This window comes from Molothrus ater, chromosome 5 (genome assembly GCF_012460135.2).
Source record: "Molothrus ater isolate BHLD 08-10-18 breed brown headed cowbird chromosome 5, BPBGC_Mater_1.1, whole genome shotgun sequence".
Taxonomy (NCBI): domain Eukaryota; kingdom Metazoa; phylum Chordata; class Aves; order Passeriformes; family Icteridae; genus Molothrus; species Molothrus ater.
The window spans coordinates 9,952,136-9,970,475 of record NC_050482.2 but is presented as its reverse complement, the minus strand read 5'-3'; the positions used below and the strand labels follow the sequence as shown (position 1 = coordinate 9,970,475).

Below are 18,340 nucleotides of genomic sequence, written 5' to 3'. Positions count from 1 at the left end.
CAGTTTATTGAAAAATAGGAAAGGTTTTGGGACCCGTGAAACAAAGTATCTGTTCGCCTCTGCTTACAAGAAGAAAGCAGCAGCTCGCCAGAGTTCAGGGAGTTCTATCAGCCATGGCATGGCATGGCAAGGGTGATTTAAAATCTAGGGGGACAAAGAGGATATGAAAATGAAACACACAAAACTATTTCTTTGCATATCTTGGAAGTAAGCTGAAATACAAAATCTGAATCCATTTAGAAGTGAGATTTCGATGGCAAATAGTATTAAGTAGTGCAGTTAAAATTCCAAAGCACCTCAGTAGATTTCTTTTCCCACTCTATGGTCTGAGAAAAGCATCCCCTGACTAGAACATCCTGTTTAGATATCCTATGACCTACTGGTTTTAGGGAACTTCTAAACTTTCATTTCTTGAAGAAAGTGGGAAAGAATCCTTTGCGCACTCAGCCAAGAAAATGACACCAACATTCCCTTTCCTTTCTTGGATCTCCTTTTGCAATAGTAGGACTTCATCACCTTTTCAAAGTTTCTGATTCTTTTTTGAAGTATGTGAGAAGGTGATTCATGCAGTGTTGAGTTCCAGAGCTTGCAAAAGATGAAACTGCTGTTAACATGGCAGCTCTGAAACATTCCCAGTGAAGTCCATGGAATATTTGGATCTATAAGGGTGAGCTGAGCCCACACCCGTGTAGTCTATGGTCTGTGTCTGTTACAGAGGGAGGCAGGAGACCTTGACCTCCTGCAGGGAGGTGCAGAACCAGGCTAAGCTGGATGGCAGACGAAGGTTTCTAGGCCTCGGAAGGGAAGGATCTGGCAAACACATTAAGTTCATATCCCTGATGCACCTTCCTCCCAACGATTTACAGAGGAAAAATTGACAGATTAACAGATGAAGATGCTTTAATAAAATGCATTCATTAAACTAGTCACTGGTATGTCACTGATTATGAAATAATTTGCATTCGAAATTCAAAGAGTATACTGTATGGAAAGATACAAATGGCATATCTCTTTTATTTATATTTTCCCTCTGATTCCTTAATTATAATTTATTAATATATAATACAATGCATAAATGGCAATGGAAAAAGCATAATAGAATAACCATATTAAAAAGTGAAATAGAATGCACATATGAAATGTGTAATTTTATACTTTCATTTATAATTTCAGTAATTAAGAGAGAGACAGATTACAAAAATCTGTTTATTGAAATTAATCTGCTCACTTTTTTAGTCAGGGTAATAATTTTAAACAAACTTAAAATTGGAGTTGGAATATTTCTTATGTGCTTAGCCTGGGCTGATATAAGAATATCTTGAGAATTGAGCTTTGCCTTATGTTTCCAGGACAAACAAAGCACTCCTAATTTCAATAATTAAATTTTAAGTTTGTTTACCTCAAATAACCACTTGTGGGGTCAAGCAGATTTAATTGTCCATCTGGGCAATTATTTAGAATTATACCTGGCTTTAATGTCTATACACTGTGCAAGGCAAATAGAGAAAAATATTCCGTTTCTTTACCAAACAGAGCCTGTTTCTCTTGACAGTTACACCATTCAAAATCCTGATAGAGGTTTGCATTTAATTATTTTTCAACTTTCAGTGAGTGAGAATGAGGTTTTAGATATCTCTGAACTAAATTCTTCCAGACTTCAAAAGACATTTTGCTTGTCGTAAGAGTTTGGTCTTAGAATAATACTGCACAGTTAAAGGAGCATTAACTACTTGTTTCCAGTTCCTGAAATGTCCTAATTAGTAAATGAAAAACAAAACCATACCACAGTTTCATGCCATCAGAACTCAAGTGAACTCTGTAGTTCAATGCACAGGCTCACTGTCTCATTCATGCACACAGAAAATGAAAGAATAAAGTGGGAAGATAGTAGACTCTACCTGGCGTTTTGGACAACCATGACTTGTCTGCACATCCAGAATTTATGGAGTTAGGAACACAGAGGAAGCAGCGTAAGAGAAAATGAGAACAGAGATGGAAGAAAACATGAATAATGGGTAGTTTCTAGTATCAGAATCAAAGGAAATAGAGGTATTAGGAAGAATAAAAAGTCTAGCATGGACTGAACTACAAATAAAAGTTATTCAGCAGCAACCCAAGTTTCTACTTTCCAAAAAAAGTCTGGGCCCAGACTAAAGGCCCAAGTTACATGCAAAACTATAACAATGGCATGCTTTAAAACAATAAACCCAAACAAAACTAATATCCAGTTCTTCATAACTTGGCAACAAGTTTAAACTGATATGTCATAGAATGAACATGCCTTTAGTTCAAAGTCTTATTTCCATATCAAGGAATGTACCTGCAAAATTCCCGAGTGATTTGACAAAAATTTTATGAGACCCTTATGTGCATTTAAAAACTTCTCATGCTTAAGCACCACTTCCCCTTACATTCAGCAATAGTTTTTAGCTCAGTGCTACTGAACAATATTGAATACTGTATAGCTGGAATTAGCAAGCCACAAAAGGAAATGTTTGGCTTTATTTGTACCACTAATGCATTTAGTGGTGCTTGCTCATATGCCAAATGGTGAGCTGTGACCTGAGCATCCATTTTCCTGCTAGTTTGAGTAGAACAGAAATACAGATTTTTATTTGCATTGCTCTATCCTAAGAGTCTTTTAGTATGAGCATTATTACACAAGCAGGGGAGTTTCCACAAATCTGTCTTTGCCAAATAGAGTCTGATCCATCAGCTTAATTTTAATATATCCATTGTGCCACTGAAGTCAGCAGCATTATTATAACCATGTATTCTTATGCATTCTCCATATACATATGACATTCTGTAACATTAGGGCAAAAGAATAGTTATAATATTGCTGATACAGAAACATATCTTTTAAAGGAAGTAATAATGAGCTATTTGTAAATACAGAGGCAAAAAAATCAATGATCTGTGAAAAAGTGATTAGTGACTTGTATAGTCATTAAATATAAAATTATCAGTATTTCTAAAACCATATCTTCACTCTTAAAAAAAAAAAATCTCCATAAAATACAGATGGAGAAATTTATTTTCTGACGAGTATTTCTTGGCTTTTTTATTATATTGCAACCTTAAATCTATCTTAGGTACTTTAATTTTGTTTTTTTGCAAATCAATCCTAAATTGAGATTGTTTTGAGATGAAGCAACCATTCCATGCTAGACTTAACATGCATCTTTCTGTATTATAGAAAGTATTGCATCTATTTAGTACATTTTCATTGAGACTGTTGTTATTTTAAATATTTTTACATGCATTGTAATTTTTAAAAGGCAACACAAAAAGAACCAACAAACATATACCTCCAGGAATGATCATAAATTTCCTAAGGTCATTAGCAAAATATGTATATTTTCCTGGGAATAGGATCTGACTCTGTATTAAAAATCCACCATTTTTGCTGGTGTTGAACCTGGATTTTCTATAGCAATAACTCTTGGTTCTGTTTATTAATGCCACGTAGCTAACCTAAACTAAAAGAAAATTCAAGTTAAAATTTGTCCTACACTTACCCTCTCCCTGGAAGAAGATAAACTTTAACAAAGGGGTCCGAGTAGCCATTGTTGTCTCTGGGAGCAAGGTTTCTTGCCTGAAGGACGTGGATGATGAGGTTGCCAAGGTGTTTGTCGTAGTTGATTTGAAGCTATTGAAGGCATTAAAACACAGTAGGGTTATTTGTTACTTTTAGTTTCTGAGTGATTCAATATCTCCTAAACCCTTTGATTAAATTGAGTTTTAGACCTTTGTGTTCCCTCCAAATAAACACATTCCAGAAGTTTCTGTGTCTCTCCTGACTAGAATGAGATGCTAGGTCGTCACACTGGACCTTGAAAAAAAAATGGAAATATCCATATTCCAATCAGGAAAAAGCAAAGGAAATTTGAGCCCTTGATATTATTCTGAGCAGTAGCCAGTTTATTGAGTATTAATTACACACATCCTATCTACCTGGAGGACAGGTATGACGAGGATGTTACAATACTATGGAAAGACTCTTAGTGCTAATATAGAAGAGAGAGATTAATCAAGGGGGAAAAACTCCCCAGAAATCTATAGGAAGTTAGGCTTCAGTTGTTCTGCTGTTCTCTTTTGAGTGTTTTAAAAGGCTAAAGTCAATTTACATAAGGGATAACCACAAACTTGGTATGGCATGGAAATAAATACACTATAAGAAATTCACAGCAATTCTTACTTCAATGTAAACAGACTGGGAATTTCTAAGGAAAAACCACAAGAAGTGGCCAATGATTAAGGATTAGAATGAATTTAACTATCCTTTTAGTCCCTTTGGGAACAGCAGTGTTTTCCATTCTTCTGGTTGTATTTCATAATCCAACGTTAAAGACAGGTACAAAATCAAGCACTGACTTACGTTAGTGACATTTTAAGGGATTTGAGTGAATAAGAATAAATTAATGGAGATATTTTTCTGCAAACTTATTTCAAAGAAAAAAACAGCCAGTATCAACAACAATCTACACAGCAGAAACTCCACATTTACCTGTATTTCTCCAGTGATTGGATGGGAAGCAGACTTTGTAGTTTCCGTGGGCTGCCAGATTAAAAATAAATAGATTTTCAAAGTTAACTTTTTTAACAGATGGAGCTTCTACTGCTGCATTGCCACAAATTTTTTAAAAAACTGTCTCCAATTGTCACAGTCAAAAGTAATGGTTATATTTCAACAGCACTTAAAGTCCAGCCCAGCCATTTTGATCAGCTTTTATGCAGGTACAGAATCAAACAACTTCAACACCAAACCTTTACAGTCTGAGTAGACAAGGAGGCATGGGGAGAAAAAAACACATAGCATTAACCCTGCCTAACAAACATGAATGCTGCCAAGAGAAAGAAGGGACCATGCCACATAAACACAGCCATATATTTCTGTCAGTATGAGAAAGGCAGAGAAAGGCAAAAGTTGCACTAATTTAAATTGAGTTTAGGTGAAAGTGGGTCAAAAGAGTGAAAATGGTACTAAAACTAAGTGATGAGTATTAAGTGGATTACACAATTGCAAGGCACCTCATAAAATGTCTTTTACTTTATTCTGTGTCTTCTGATAGTCAATTCAGCTACAACACTTCATCTTCAAATTCCTCCCCACACTTTCTGTGACATGAAATTTAAATTTTCTGTCCTTGCTTTCCTCTCTCCTTTATCATTACATTTGTCTAAGTTTTTGACAAAAAGCAATAGAATCCTTAATGTTTCTCTCTGCCATTTTTTCCCTCCTGTTTGTTTGTGGAAAATAATATCACCGCTTCATTAGAATTCTGAACTCACAAAAATTTGCTGTTCTGTTAAATGCTGGTGGCCTTGAGCCACTCTGGACCAACCTCTAATCTGTAAGCCATCAGTCAAGCAAGAAAGCTCTGTTTTAGCAGTAGGATTTGAATATTTTTGTATTCTCTCCACATCTGCTTCCTTGGTTGATGCAGCAGAAAACAAATGGTGCAAACAAGGACAAACCTACTGTTCTCAGGAGACTGGTCTGGAAGCTGTCATTTCCTATTCCTCCAGATGTGAGCAGCTGCCTGACATTATTCCATGTAATTTGTATTTCTATCTCTTTTCTAGAAGAGTAAAAACCACCTGCCTCTTTTGTGCTGCCAGACACTCCAAGAAAACCCTTCAAGGCTCTTTTAAGGTGTTGGACATCAACTGCTTTAAATTAGGCCAATGAAGTGCCCACGTTTCCTGCACCACAGCATGAAGATAAGGTGATGCACTGCCCTTTTCAGGTTTGTGTTGAAGAAACATCCTCTCAATCAGTCAGATCTACAGATCAGAACTAACCAGAAAAATCCCAGCTAAACACAATCACAATGAAAACACAGGAGAAAACCAGCCCAAATCTGCCTCTTGTAAGGGTATATTCACTGTCTTGTTGCCTTATGCACAAGCTTTACCAGAAAAACAAACAAACAAACAAAACCAAACCAAACCAAAACAAAAAACTCAAAACTAAATCAAACTTGATTTGTCTGTTAATGCATTTGCATCCAAAACATAATTCTCATGAAAAATCTTATAATCAGCTTCTCTTAGTACCTTACAAATCTTTTAAAGAAGTTTGATTCATCCAGCAGCTAAAATAAGTTATCAGTAGTCTATAAAATGTTCTGAATCTTAAATGAAATTTTAGATTGACAGCAAAACACTCCTAAAACTTGTTAGGTCCTTGACAAGACTATTCAGAGAGTTAATTTCACTGATTTTGCCAAAGACAGGGAGCTACCTGAGGATCATGCAATCTTTCAAAGTAGGCCATAAATGGCTTGTATTTCTCATACTTTACCTCTACAAAGGGATTTTATTATACTTAATAGTTTTGACCTCAGGCTGTACTAGCACTGACAATACTGACACCACCAAAAATAACATGGAGCTAGCTGTGCTGTGGCTACAAAATCACTGCCAGATAGTCTAAATGCTCTCATTTTTCATGAGTTGGAATAGCAAGAATAATGAGTGTGTTCACTCCAAATGTCATGTAATATGGATTGTATGAGTATGGATAATGTAGGAGGAGTTCATAGAGAAAGGAAGGACCATGATGAATTTGTATTGAGACTTCTGAAGGTGTTAAGCTGTAGTTTGTAAAGTGGACTCTGTAAAAATAAATGTGCAATCTTATGTTTCTATATCATTGTTGAATCACTGTATTATTTACAAGACCATGATTCAATCCATAAAATATTCTGTTTTCTCTGATGTCAGCAGATCTAAAACTGATAATGAAAAATTACCCATATATTTTAAAGAAACATGAATAATTTAGGCTGAAAGATACCTCTCAAGGCCATCTGGTCTAACCCCCAGCTCAGAGCAGGGCCAGCTTTGAAGCTGGATCCATACTGAGAGGCAGAGATGCCAAAGAGTATTTTCCTTTATCATGGCCTCAGTGAGGATTAATTTGCAAAGAGGAAAAGTATTTCACAGTTGACTTTCAGAGTGACTAAAGGATCTGAGGATTTAGGGAAAAAAAACCACTCCATTCTTCATATTAAATGTTTCTATAGGTCATTTATGTCATGGATGCAATCTTCACCATAGAATGATCATGCATTTACACTACAAAAGAAACAGGTCTTCACAAGATATTGTCAGCTCAAGGCTTCCAAGGGTTAAATCTCTCCTGTGATGGCTAATCAATTTCTGTCTAATTGCTGTTGATACTCCTACTTGCACTCACACACCCTGTGTAAAATGTGGTGCTTTGTAAGGCCATCACACGTGCTCAGTGATGACCAGGAAGTGAAACTGGTTAATGCAAGGCTTTGATGCATTAGGCACTATCACCTTCTGTAGTAACAATAAACGTGAGAAAATTGGCACTGCAGAATATGGCAGAGACTACAACAACATTTCTAGAGTGTATATTCTATACAAACATCCTTTTAAAAGTACTTGCTAAAAATGAAAACAGTCGCAAAAACAAGAGGTAGGCAGTTTGGATATTTAGTCTGTCATGATACTTTGGCAGGGCTGCAGCCTGCCAGAAATGCTGTCAGCCCAAGGCAAGAGCAGTTCCAGAAAGGATGAGCTTTTTCTTCTAGCAGAGCTCAACACCATTAGAAACTTGGCCTGAAGTCAATGAACAGAAACTATACAAGTCAACAAGAGCTATGCTTGTTATGAAAGAAATCCCTCTCAACATGATTTTCACAAATAAGCAAAGAATGTTTCAGATATTTACCTGACTAGTTCTGACTTTTGCATCTCCTACATAAAGGCATTAGTTCTAACAAATTTTTGTTTCATCTTTATAAGCCTAGAGCTGAATTTTCATAAAAGAATCCTAAATCCTCTGTGAAGCAGGAAATTAAATTTATGCATCTAACTTTAGGTGACCTGCTACAGTGCCAAAGCTGGGAACCCAGTCTCCTCAAGCAGACAGAATGGGGCACATCTCCAGGATATACTGCACAGCAAGGGCTCATTGATCTCCATACACTGTAAATTTAGGAGTGTGATTCATCCCACCAAATGTGACATCCACATTTCAGTGTAGATGGTGGCATGTGCACTAAGAGCCCTGCTCTCTGCATGCAGTGCCTGCAGTGTGATGGCAGGTTTCACCCAGGAACAGTGGGAACTGTACTTCAGAAACTTATTATTCTCAGTTGCAAAAACCATGAACATGGCAAACAAGCTCATATGTAAATGCATACAATGTCCAGAGTATTCTGTAGTGAATCTAACTATTGACCTAAGGATTGGGCAATTCTGCCACATCCCTGAAGTTAGATCCAGTAAATATTGGCATATGGATTTAACTTCTGCATCACACACCTGAATTAGTTTGTAGAAAGTCTATGGGCAATGTGGCAAGACAGAATTACTATCCAAACCAAACTGATCAATAAATATCTTCCCAGTTTGTACTGAATTGCTGGATGAAAAAGATTTTTATTTTTGTGTTTCCTCTCACATGAAAGTTATGTTGGCATATCAAAGAACTGTCTGAAATGAGCAGATACCATTTGCTGGTTCTGGTTTGTGCAGTACCTAACACATCTGTCCAAATCACAGACATAGTTTCAACAGCACAAAACTAAAACCATAACTATAATGCAGTAGGAACCTGACAGTCCCAAAAATGAATAAAGGTGCAGAGTAAAAATATTGAAAGCACTTTGCAATGTGAAGCTTTGTAAGTGTGTCAGAAGCTGGATAGTCAGGATAGCCATCAGCAGTCTTGCAAATTGCTTAAGCAAATTCAGTCTTCAAAGAACTGAGTTTCATTTCAGGTCTTGACTTTTTTGACACAAAATGCAAAAATGTGACAGATGACTTTATGATCTAGTTTTCAGTTTTAACTGTGAAAAAATGCTACTAAATTCCCACTCTTCCCTTTTTAGGTGCGCAGATGCACAAGAACTTCAGCTGAGGAATGGAAAGGATGTGGCAAAGAAAATGAGAAATTATGCTTGGCAAGTTCACAGGAATTAGCTAATGACAAAACACCTTTAAATGGTAAATTTTGTTTTCAATCTTTCCCTGGCTTTCAGAGACATTGCTATGACATCAATATTGCTATGATTATTCATAGCTTGTGGCACTTTGAGCAGCAGTTTAGTACAGAGAGGAAAAATTATAGTCCCAGCAATATCAGTTTCTTTAGTGGACAAAGTACCTCACCCCCATGTAGGATGCACTTAAAAAGCAAGAGCAACAAAGGCTGTAAAGGGCAGTTATTTTGTTTAAAAACAATGATATTAAGTTGTTTTGGTTTTTTTTTTTTTTTTTAAGAGAGGGACAAATCTCTTGGATAAATCATGTAATCTTTCTATATATCCAGATTCAATATCTTAGCAGTGATATCACTGTTATCCAGGAAATGAGTTTCCCAAGATGTGCTGGGATTTCTTGCTACACTAAAGGAGGTAAAGAGGCAGTTTCTTCCTGTCATCAAAATGTCCTTGCTCCACAACTTGTAGATTTCTTACCTTGCTGCTGTGCCGCTTTTTGCTCACTGAGGGAGAACCAGGCTGACCAGGGCTGGGAACAGCACTGGAGGTGGCAGAAGTGGTTCCAGAGTGGACATGAGATCCCTTTTCCACTCCTGAAGTAGCAACCAGAGGCGACTGCTGTAGAGAAACCTTTTGGAGCTCTGCAGCCAGCTGCTTGGGATCAACCCCTGGGGACTTTGCTTTATCTACTGGATTAAAGCAAGAGAGCTTTGTATTGATAACAGCCAGCACATCCAGAGACATCTTGTCATGGTACAGGGACAGCAAAACAATCCTTACAAGTTTTCATGTCATCTGCCTGTATACTTTGAAGAATCAAAAGGCATCCTATGGAAAATCAACATCTCTCCCACAGCATCAACATCCCAATTCCAATCTTTGTGTGCTAGTGCTACTTACTAGTGCTCTTTACCTAAGAAGCTTTCTGAGGAGGTACTTCTAGGTGAAGAAAAACAAGCCTGGCTGATAATTTTGAATCAAACTGGAGCAAATTACAGTTTTAAAGACTGGCCTGTGCTATCACTCATTGTTTGAAACTGGTCCAATTTTCACTAAGTATCTGAACTTTCTTGTAAAAGGTTTAAATCTCATTTAAACTTTTTCAAAATCAACTGGATATTGAACAGAACTGCTCCTGAGATAATTTACACAAAAATGTAGAGAAAAAAGCCTCAAAACTTTACTACCACAAATTATTCACAGAAGAAAAAATGTAAACAAATGAAGGCTGAAAGCCCTGATTCATCTTTCCTACATTACTCACACCTTTGTGAGGCATCTGTAGTAGGAGTCTGATTGCCCTCCCTGATGACCAGGAATGAGTGGGAGGAATTTACCCTTTGGAGACAGCAATTTCTATTTAACACAGAAATGAAGTCAAGTAAGTTTCATATCTGCTAGACTGAATAGAGTTAAAAGGATGCTAGGCACAGCTTGGGTCCCAGGTTCTCAGAAATAGGAGAGGTTTAAAACAAAACTTCAGCTTTCTCCTGCCTGCTTGGCTAATTCATTTTTCTCTCAGAGAAAATGGAGATTGCTCCTTTCTAAAGCACAAACAGTCTGCCAAACCTCAGAGGTAATGGCAATAACTCTACAGAGTTGTTCCAACTTAGAAACCGCTATAAGATTGCCAGACTAGGAGGAAACATGCCTGCAAGAATGGAAAAATTTTCTTTTATTTCTGTTCCGTCCACTTTGAGTTTTCTTCATTAATAAAAAAGCTGGTTTATTCTAGTTTTTGTCCTTTCCAAAACTGATTTCAGTGTCTTTCAATGCTTTTTGGTGGTTTTTGTTTTTTTTTTTTTTAATGTGGGTAGCTCTGCTTCAAAGCTCTGTCATACTTAGTCTTTGCTTTCAATTACTATCAACAACATCAATTTTTAACTAAAGGTAGCTTGATAGTAAATATATTAATAGCTAGAAATTTTCCATGGTTAGAAAATGGAGAATTCAATCCAGGTAATTTAGATTCTGGTTGATAAAAGAGAAGCCACAAAACCACAGAACCCAGAGCAGACCCACAGAAGGGTGAGTGAAGCAATCTTAATCTGCCCTGAGCTTGCTGAGGGGCTGCATTACTAGTAAGTGTGGATGTTGATTCAAAGTTAACTTAGATATAACTGATATAATGACTGAAGCCTGCAGTTTGGTATTGACTGAACAGCAGGAAATCCCCCCAAAAGCACTGCCATCACAGAACTCACATGACAAAACTGAATACTTGCTACTGCATCCCTGCATCCAGTAAGTACTGGTTTTTGGTCACTTATAACAGGCACAAACCTTGTATTAAGCTAACAGGTATTTTCATTGAGTTTTTTCAACACTGACAATTCTACAGTTCTATGAACATAGGCCTTAGAACCTGTGTGTTATCTGGACTTGCTGCAGTTTGCTGGGAGCTCTGTTTTAGCCTCTCTGGCTGCAAATGTCTAATGACCAGATGACTATAACCTAAATTTGTCTGAGTTACACTTCACCTTGTATAGTGCCCACTCTTCATCATTTTGCTATAGAAAGGCACAGCTGTAATTGCACTGAGCAGACTGAAGTATTTATGACTCCAGATTAATAATGCAGTTTACAGGAGCAGAGGCCTGGGTTGGCAGCAGAAGGTTTGGACACAGGATGGCAGATGAGGTCCTGGGGACACCAGCAACTCCTTGGCCAGGTACTGACTCAGGTGCAAACCCAGGGCAAAGTAAACTTTAGGGGCAAAAGAAGGAAAAAGGACAACAACATATCACATGTAAACCTCACAGTATCCAGCACCCACAGGTACTTTTCCTCTGGGCAGCTTTCCAGCCCTCTGCCCCCAGCCTGTAGGGCTGCCTGGGGTTGTTGTGACCCAGGTACAGGACCTGACATTTTGTCTTGATGAATCTCATGCAATTGGCCTTGGCTCTTCAATCCAGCCTTCCCAGATTCCTCTGCAGGGCCTTCCTACCCTCCAGCAGATCAACACTCCTGCCCTAGTTAGGGTTGTCTGCAAACTTGTTGCGGGTGCACTGAATCCCCTTGTCTTGCCTTTTTATATAAGGCATGGTTGCCTTTCTACCCATGGAAATATTTGGGATGTAACATCAGATCTTGCAATATTAACATACTAGCTTATATCACATCCAATTTTCAGCTGCCATCCAGCCCTACAACATCAAAGCAACTTCTTGTCTCTCACCTGCCCTTACTGGCTCATGCAGCTCCAGGTGCTGGGGATTCTCAGAGTCCGAGAGCATGTTCAGGTCCCTAAAGAAAGCAAGTGGAAGCCTGAGACAAAAGAAACTCTTTCCTCATACCCTCATTATTTTATTAAGTAGGTAAATGAATAGTGGTTCATGACAGAAAGCAGCTCCCAAGCATGGTCCCTCCTTAGCTGATATATATTTGCAATGCTGTTAAAGAGCTGAGAGGAAAAACTTATTTTAAGGTGAAATCTTTAATGGATTTAATGCAAGTGTATGCATTTCTCATGATGCTTAAATGGCTTTTATCTAAAGGATGCAGATTTCACTAGAAGTCCAGGTATTACTATATTACCTTCTTTTTCTAACATCAGTAAATTCAGTGAACTGCATGTTTGTCATGAGAGGAGATTGTGGCCTGACAATGGAATTATCATTGTTTATAAAAGCATAATTACTAGCATCTGATTCAGTTTATCTCTCCTTCTGACTTTAATAGAAAAACAGAATAAAAGGATCTCCCACAGTCACAGTGAATTCTTGCTTATTATTCCATTGATGTTTTGTGCTAACAAAGGTTCCACCTTAACAACTGTAAATTAAAATTAAAAAAGTTTAAAAGAAACAAAAGCCATGAAAAGCCAAAAAGAAATGGAAACAGAAAGATGGGGAAAAACTCACAGTCTTACACATATTTCTGCTTCCCCACTCTGCTGAATAATAATGCTCTGAACCTCTTCATAAGTTTTCCCAGTCAAGGGGATGCCATTCCACTCCAGCACCTGCATTCCTAAGAAGACAAAACAGCAAGAGGTCAAGGGCTCAGATTTTGACAAAGGCATCAGTTAGATCCTTCTTGCCTTGCTTTGACAAGACTATTTGATGTGACATTCAGTGAATGTTGTTCAAATGGCATGAGACATTAGCATTTCACTTCACACAGATTAGATTGTTGAATGTTATTGTCCCTTCAGCTACAACTTACCTGCTGAAACAAGACAGGAGATTAATTCTCTCTGTTTCAAAGTATGCATGCACCCTCCATAGTCTGGGTTGCATGATATTGAAAAATGTTTCCAATATCAAAACCATGCACACCTACCTGCATGGCAAGAAACCAAAACACTCTATACCAGACATTTCCTGGCCAGCCATGGTCTTGGAAGATAACTGTTTCCTACAGTGACAAATTGCTGCTAAGAAGCTGAGCTTAAAAATGAAATAATTTGTGAATGTGATTAGATAATTCAAATATATTTTCTTTTCCTTGTCATTTACAAAAATACAAAAAAGTGAAGGGCTTGGAATAACCTATTTTAATGAAAAACATGTGCCTCCACATTTCAAACATCAGCCTGGTAGTATTCAGGTTTAAATTTTTCTTCTGTACCTTTTCTCATAAAAAATGGACAAAACAGATGAATGTACTTCATTGTGGAAGACACAAACAGAACTATATTAATCAGGCTGAAAAATGCTGAATAAGGATCTGATCTGCTGTGTCTTCCAAGTGTCCCAGGACTGAGTCAGGAGACTCAATATGGTTTAATGTATCTGTACAAGGAAGTTTTTGCAGAGTATCTGCACAGTATTTTACTCAGCATTTGCAGACTCAATCCTCCTATAAATCATGTGAGGTATATTCTGATAAGATGAGAATTTTTTTGGTTAAGGTGAAATGTTTACACAAAGCAAACCCTAAATTCATATCTGGGACTTACAGCTGAGGTCCTGAGAACTAGGTTCAAATTTTGAATTAATTAGTCATAAGAACTCCAAACAGATTTACAAGTGTCAAAATCCAAGCCTCTGGCTCTAGTGGGAAAAAAATTGCTTAATGGGACAAGATAATGAATTATTAATAGTCGACTAAAAGCAATGCATTGCAAAACATCTGAAAACCACATCACCCACACAGCAAAGAAAACCACAAACACTTAGCTTGCTACCACTTACACAGATAAAACCAAGTCTTCACCTGGGTCATATTTTAATCTCAAAGTCCTGTGCTGTTGCATATAACAAATGGGAAAAATAATGAAGTGAAATGTGGAGATAAACTCATATAAAAGCATGCTGCTAAATAAAATATAATGAAAAAATTTCATGGAATAAATCAGACTAAATTATTTGACAATGAAAGAATATGAGAAATAAATATACACATTTGTATTCCAAAATTTTCCACCGTATTCCATGAATTAGGAGTTGAAATATCAGAATTGCTCATAACTGTTGTCAGCCAGAACTTATCTTTTTGTTTATAGATGTTTACAGAAAAACAAACCACGCAGAACAACTAAAAAGTAATGCTCAGAAGGCAGTGAAGCCAGCTGCCTAATGTCAAAATGGATTTGACTTTTCCTAAAATTTAGCCCCTTTCATTTACCAGCCATGATTCAAAAACATGATCTTGCTTTTGCTTGTCAAAGCAGATCTGATTTTAAACTCAGTTCCTCTGGAATAAAGCAACAGTAATTATGAACAAATTCATTTCCCCCTGATTTTCAGTCATACAAATATAACAGCATGAGTTTGGTCTTTAGGCTTCTAGAAAGGAAGGAACTGAAGTTATTTTTGTATTTTTTTTTAATGTGTGTCCTCATAATGCTATCATGGCATAGGATGTAATGTATGACATTATGAACCTCATGATTAAGACAAGCAAAACCCCCACTTCCATGTAGTGACAAGGAACAAGAACAAAGGTTGAAAGATTAGATATTTTAGAGAGCAGCTAACATCCTTATATTACCAAAACAAAAAAGCTTTTTCAACAAAACACTATGAGTTACTTGAGCTACTATTAACAACTCACTTTAATTTAAAAGACTGGCAGGGAGAGCTTAGCTGAGTACAACTGCAGTGCCAGGATTTGGAAAGCAAGTCTGATTTCCACTGGTGAGAGTTTCAACAGTGTGTGCAACAGCACTGCAGTCACTCACTGGTCAGAAGGGCCACACACACATGAACAAAGCAACAAACTGAAAGGAAATTGAATTTCAACAGCCTCAGCTAACAGAGATCAATTTAGACTGTCAATAGGGCTATTTTCTTTTTATTGTGTACCTTGTGGATCCATGAGTGTTTAAAATCAAGCAACTTAAACATCTGAGCTGATCAGACTGATAGCCCTTGGGTCTAAAAAAGAAATGTAGGGGAGAAGCTGATTTCTTTTTTCTCAGCATGTAACTGCTATACATATATGCAAGTCTAATTAACAGAAAGAGAAAAAAAGTATTGAGAAGTCACAGGCGACTTGTGATTAAAAAAACAAATTCCTAAAACCAAACACATTCTATCACTGGTCTTGGGCAGTCAGGACATGATAGCCACATTTCAAAAAGTTTGTATGCTTCAGGGTCATCAGTGTAGTAGGGCAGAAATCAAAAAAATTAGGAAGATGAGAAAACCTGCATTGCTCCATCGAAACTCTGCTGACTGAGGAAGTACTAGCCCTGATAATCAAATATATTATTGCTTCTAGCATTTTTCTTTCTTTTATTATTATTTTACTGGGTGAGCAACAGCTTAATTTTAGCAATATCAGCTCCCACACTCTCAATAAATATATCTTTCATTCCATCATCCGGGTGATAAATCTGTACTGTTTAACTGAATGTGGTTGTAGATATAACATTCCAATTGATAAAACAGCACAAAACAAATTACAAAATATGCAGATAGAATAGGTCTCTGTATTACAGTTTCTGTCAGCTGGAAGGCACAATATTTTTCTCAGTTTTCACTCATATTACATGATTTCTAATATTTGCTCTCCTCTTCAGACTCATCTTTCAGACATAAGCTAGCAGCATGATTACAGTTGAAATTGAAAGGAATCTGAAAATCATCCAAGGATTTGATTACTCTAAGGACAAGTCTTGACATAGCTGATTCAAATACAGAAATATTAAACTGAACCACGGAACAACTCTTGAATTTTGTTCCCCTCTGTAACATAATGTACACTATTATAAAGCTAATCTCAGTCACTTTTAATGCACTATTATACTGCAGCTTCCCTTATTCAGTGTACCCAAGGCACCCAAGAAGTGGAAAAACTGCTGTTTGCTGTGTCACTAAGAGTTTGCAATTATTTCCAACTCTACTTGTGTATAAAACCTATTCGTTTTCCATTCATTTAAAGTCTCAGAGCTGCTGTCCTACTGGAATTTAAAAATATCTAAATATTAAAATCTTGGAATACAGCCTCTGATTTTGGTTGCACCATAGTTAAACCCACAGATTGCTGGGGTTCATTCTCTGCTTCTTCATAGTCTGTATTGTTTATGCTTATACATAATAAACATGTCACTTTGAATTGCATTTTTCACTGATCTAATGCTCATGAAGGAAAATGAAATTGGACTCTATAGATTAGCAACTTCAATCAGTAAAATAAAAATCAGTGAATATTAGCATCTTTCTATATCAAGTAAGAATTAAAATTCAGAAACATTAGTTTGAAATCCCAGAAAGTGCTATAAAAGTTAAATGTGCACTCAGAATAAGGAGAAACAATATAAACCTGCAGTCTAATACTCAACACTAAATTACTTTATAGTCTATGCTCTCCAGTTATTTTTCTTTTATTTCTAAACCTTTTTGATGGTTCAAATTAGATTGATGGAAGTCAATGTGTATTTCCCCAAACTGAATGAATCACACCAAAACTCATTATTTTCTGTTGGCACCTTAACTTCTTCCATTTGTCATTCCCTTTCAAGCTGAATATTTTCCACTTATTACAATAATTATTATATAGGCAACACTCATGATTCTTAAAAATGGATATGTTGTTCATCGAGTACAAATTATATAAGGGACCCTCCTATGCCTTATGGCTGCTACACTACTAAAAAATTATATTTATAAAAGTATGGTCAGAGCTAATGAGGGGTACTTGTATTTGAGGGGTACTTGGTATTTTTGGCAGCTATACACCCCAACACTGACTTCAGATTTAGACACATGCTGGCACATGAATCCATGTGTCTCTAAATCTGAAATCAGTGGTGGGGTGTATAGCTGCCAAAAAATGCCAAGTACAGATCACCCTTCAGTCTGAACTATGCTAGAGCAACACATGATGATCTGCTTGTACTTGTGTGACCTAATTCAAGTTCTGGAGAGTTAAATGAAGCTTAGAGTTACTGTTTATGAAAACAAGTATGATACAAATGATATGTTTATAGTCCTTTCACCATTACTATAGCCTCAAAGATCAGTTTACATTAGAGTTGCGGACAGATGATCAGTTATACCACACTGAACAAAATGTTGTGGTGCATTGTAATTATTCAGTGTTTTAGAAAAAACGAGTGGCTTTTGCAGCATGTTGTTTGTCACATTATATCACAGCACAAGCTGGCTTGTACTGGGCAATTAATATGGCTATAAATAAGAAACCCAACCAGCCCCTGGGTTGACAGAGAGGAACCTCAACCAATTACATTCCATTGTAAGCTGCTGACATCTCCCTGGTCAGGGAGCTGGGTGGTGTCAAAGATCATGAGTTACCCAGGCAAACTCCCTTTTTAAAGAGGGGCTGGAGGAATGAGCTCTCTCTGTTGCCACATGAACATCAGGTGAGGGCTGGTCTCTGTCTCCAACCCACTCCCTCTGCCTTCACAGTGTTCACTGAAGCTGTAGAGCAGAGTGTATTTACTTCATTTTCAGTAATGTCATATAAGAGACTATAATGATTTTGCCAAAGAAATGAGCATTTTACAAAATATTGTAATTGACTTGAAAGTCTTAAACATTTCATTATTAGGCTGTGCTCAAAAATACCTCCTCTTTTAAAAGCAGTTTACTATTAATTCAGATTTTTAAAAATTATATAATAATATATGGTAGAATGAAAAAGTCTGTTAATTCCAAGTAACTGTAAGATTCACCTAAAGATAGTTAACAATGAGGCTGCAGGAATTTCTCTTTGCTGTCTCTTTCATGAATGGTGAATAGCTAAAACCATTATTTTCCTGGGAGTTTAATGCCAGATATGAATTCAGACTAGTATATCCCTGCCTGCATTATATATTCATATTTGTGAATTCCAAATTCAGTGAGGTTTTTTCAGTTTCTCTTTCTGAGGAATAATTTATTCTTCTTTACACAAATGCAGCTCTGTTAGTCTTCTTTCAGTTACATCTGTCAATTGAGAGA

At 36.8% G+C, this 18,340-nt stretch overlaps 1 protein-coding gene across 1 annotated transcript in view; it reads right to left on the bottom strand.

Moving 5' to 3' along the window:
• The window catches only part of PCLO (piccolo presynaptic cytomatrix protein), a 323,756-nt gene that overhangs the window by 72,851 nt on the left and 232,565 nt on the right, over positions 1-18,340 (bottom strand). Inside the window, 6 exon segments of the mRNA XM_054514979.1 lie at positions 1,899-1,925; positions 3,522-3,652; positions 4,511-4,561; positions 9,465-9,676; positions 12,166-12,233; positions 12,851-12,959. Of these exon segments, the coding sequence (XP_054370954.1) occupies positions 1,899-1,925; positions 3,522-3,652; positions 4,511-4,561; positions 9,465-9,676; positions 12,166-12,233; positions 12,851-12,959 (598 nt within the window).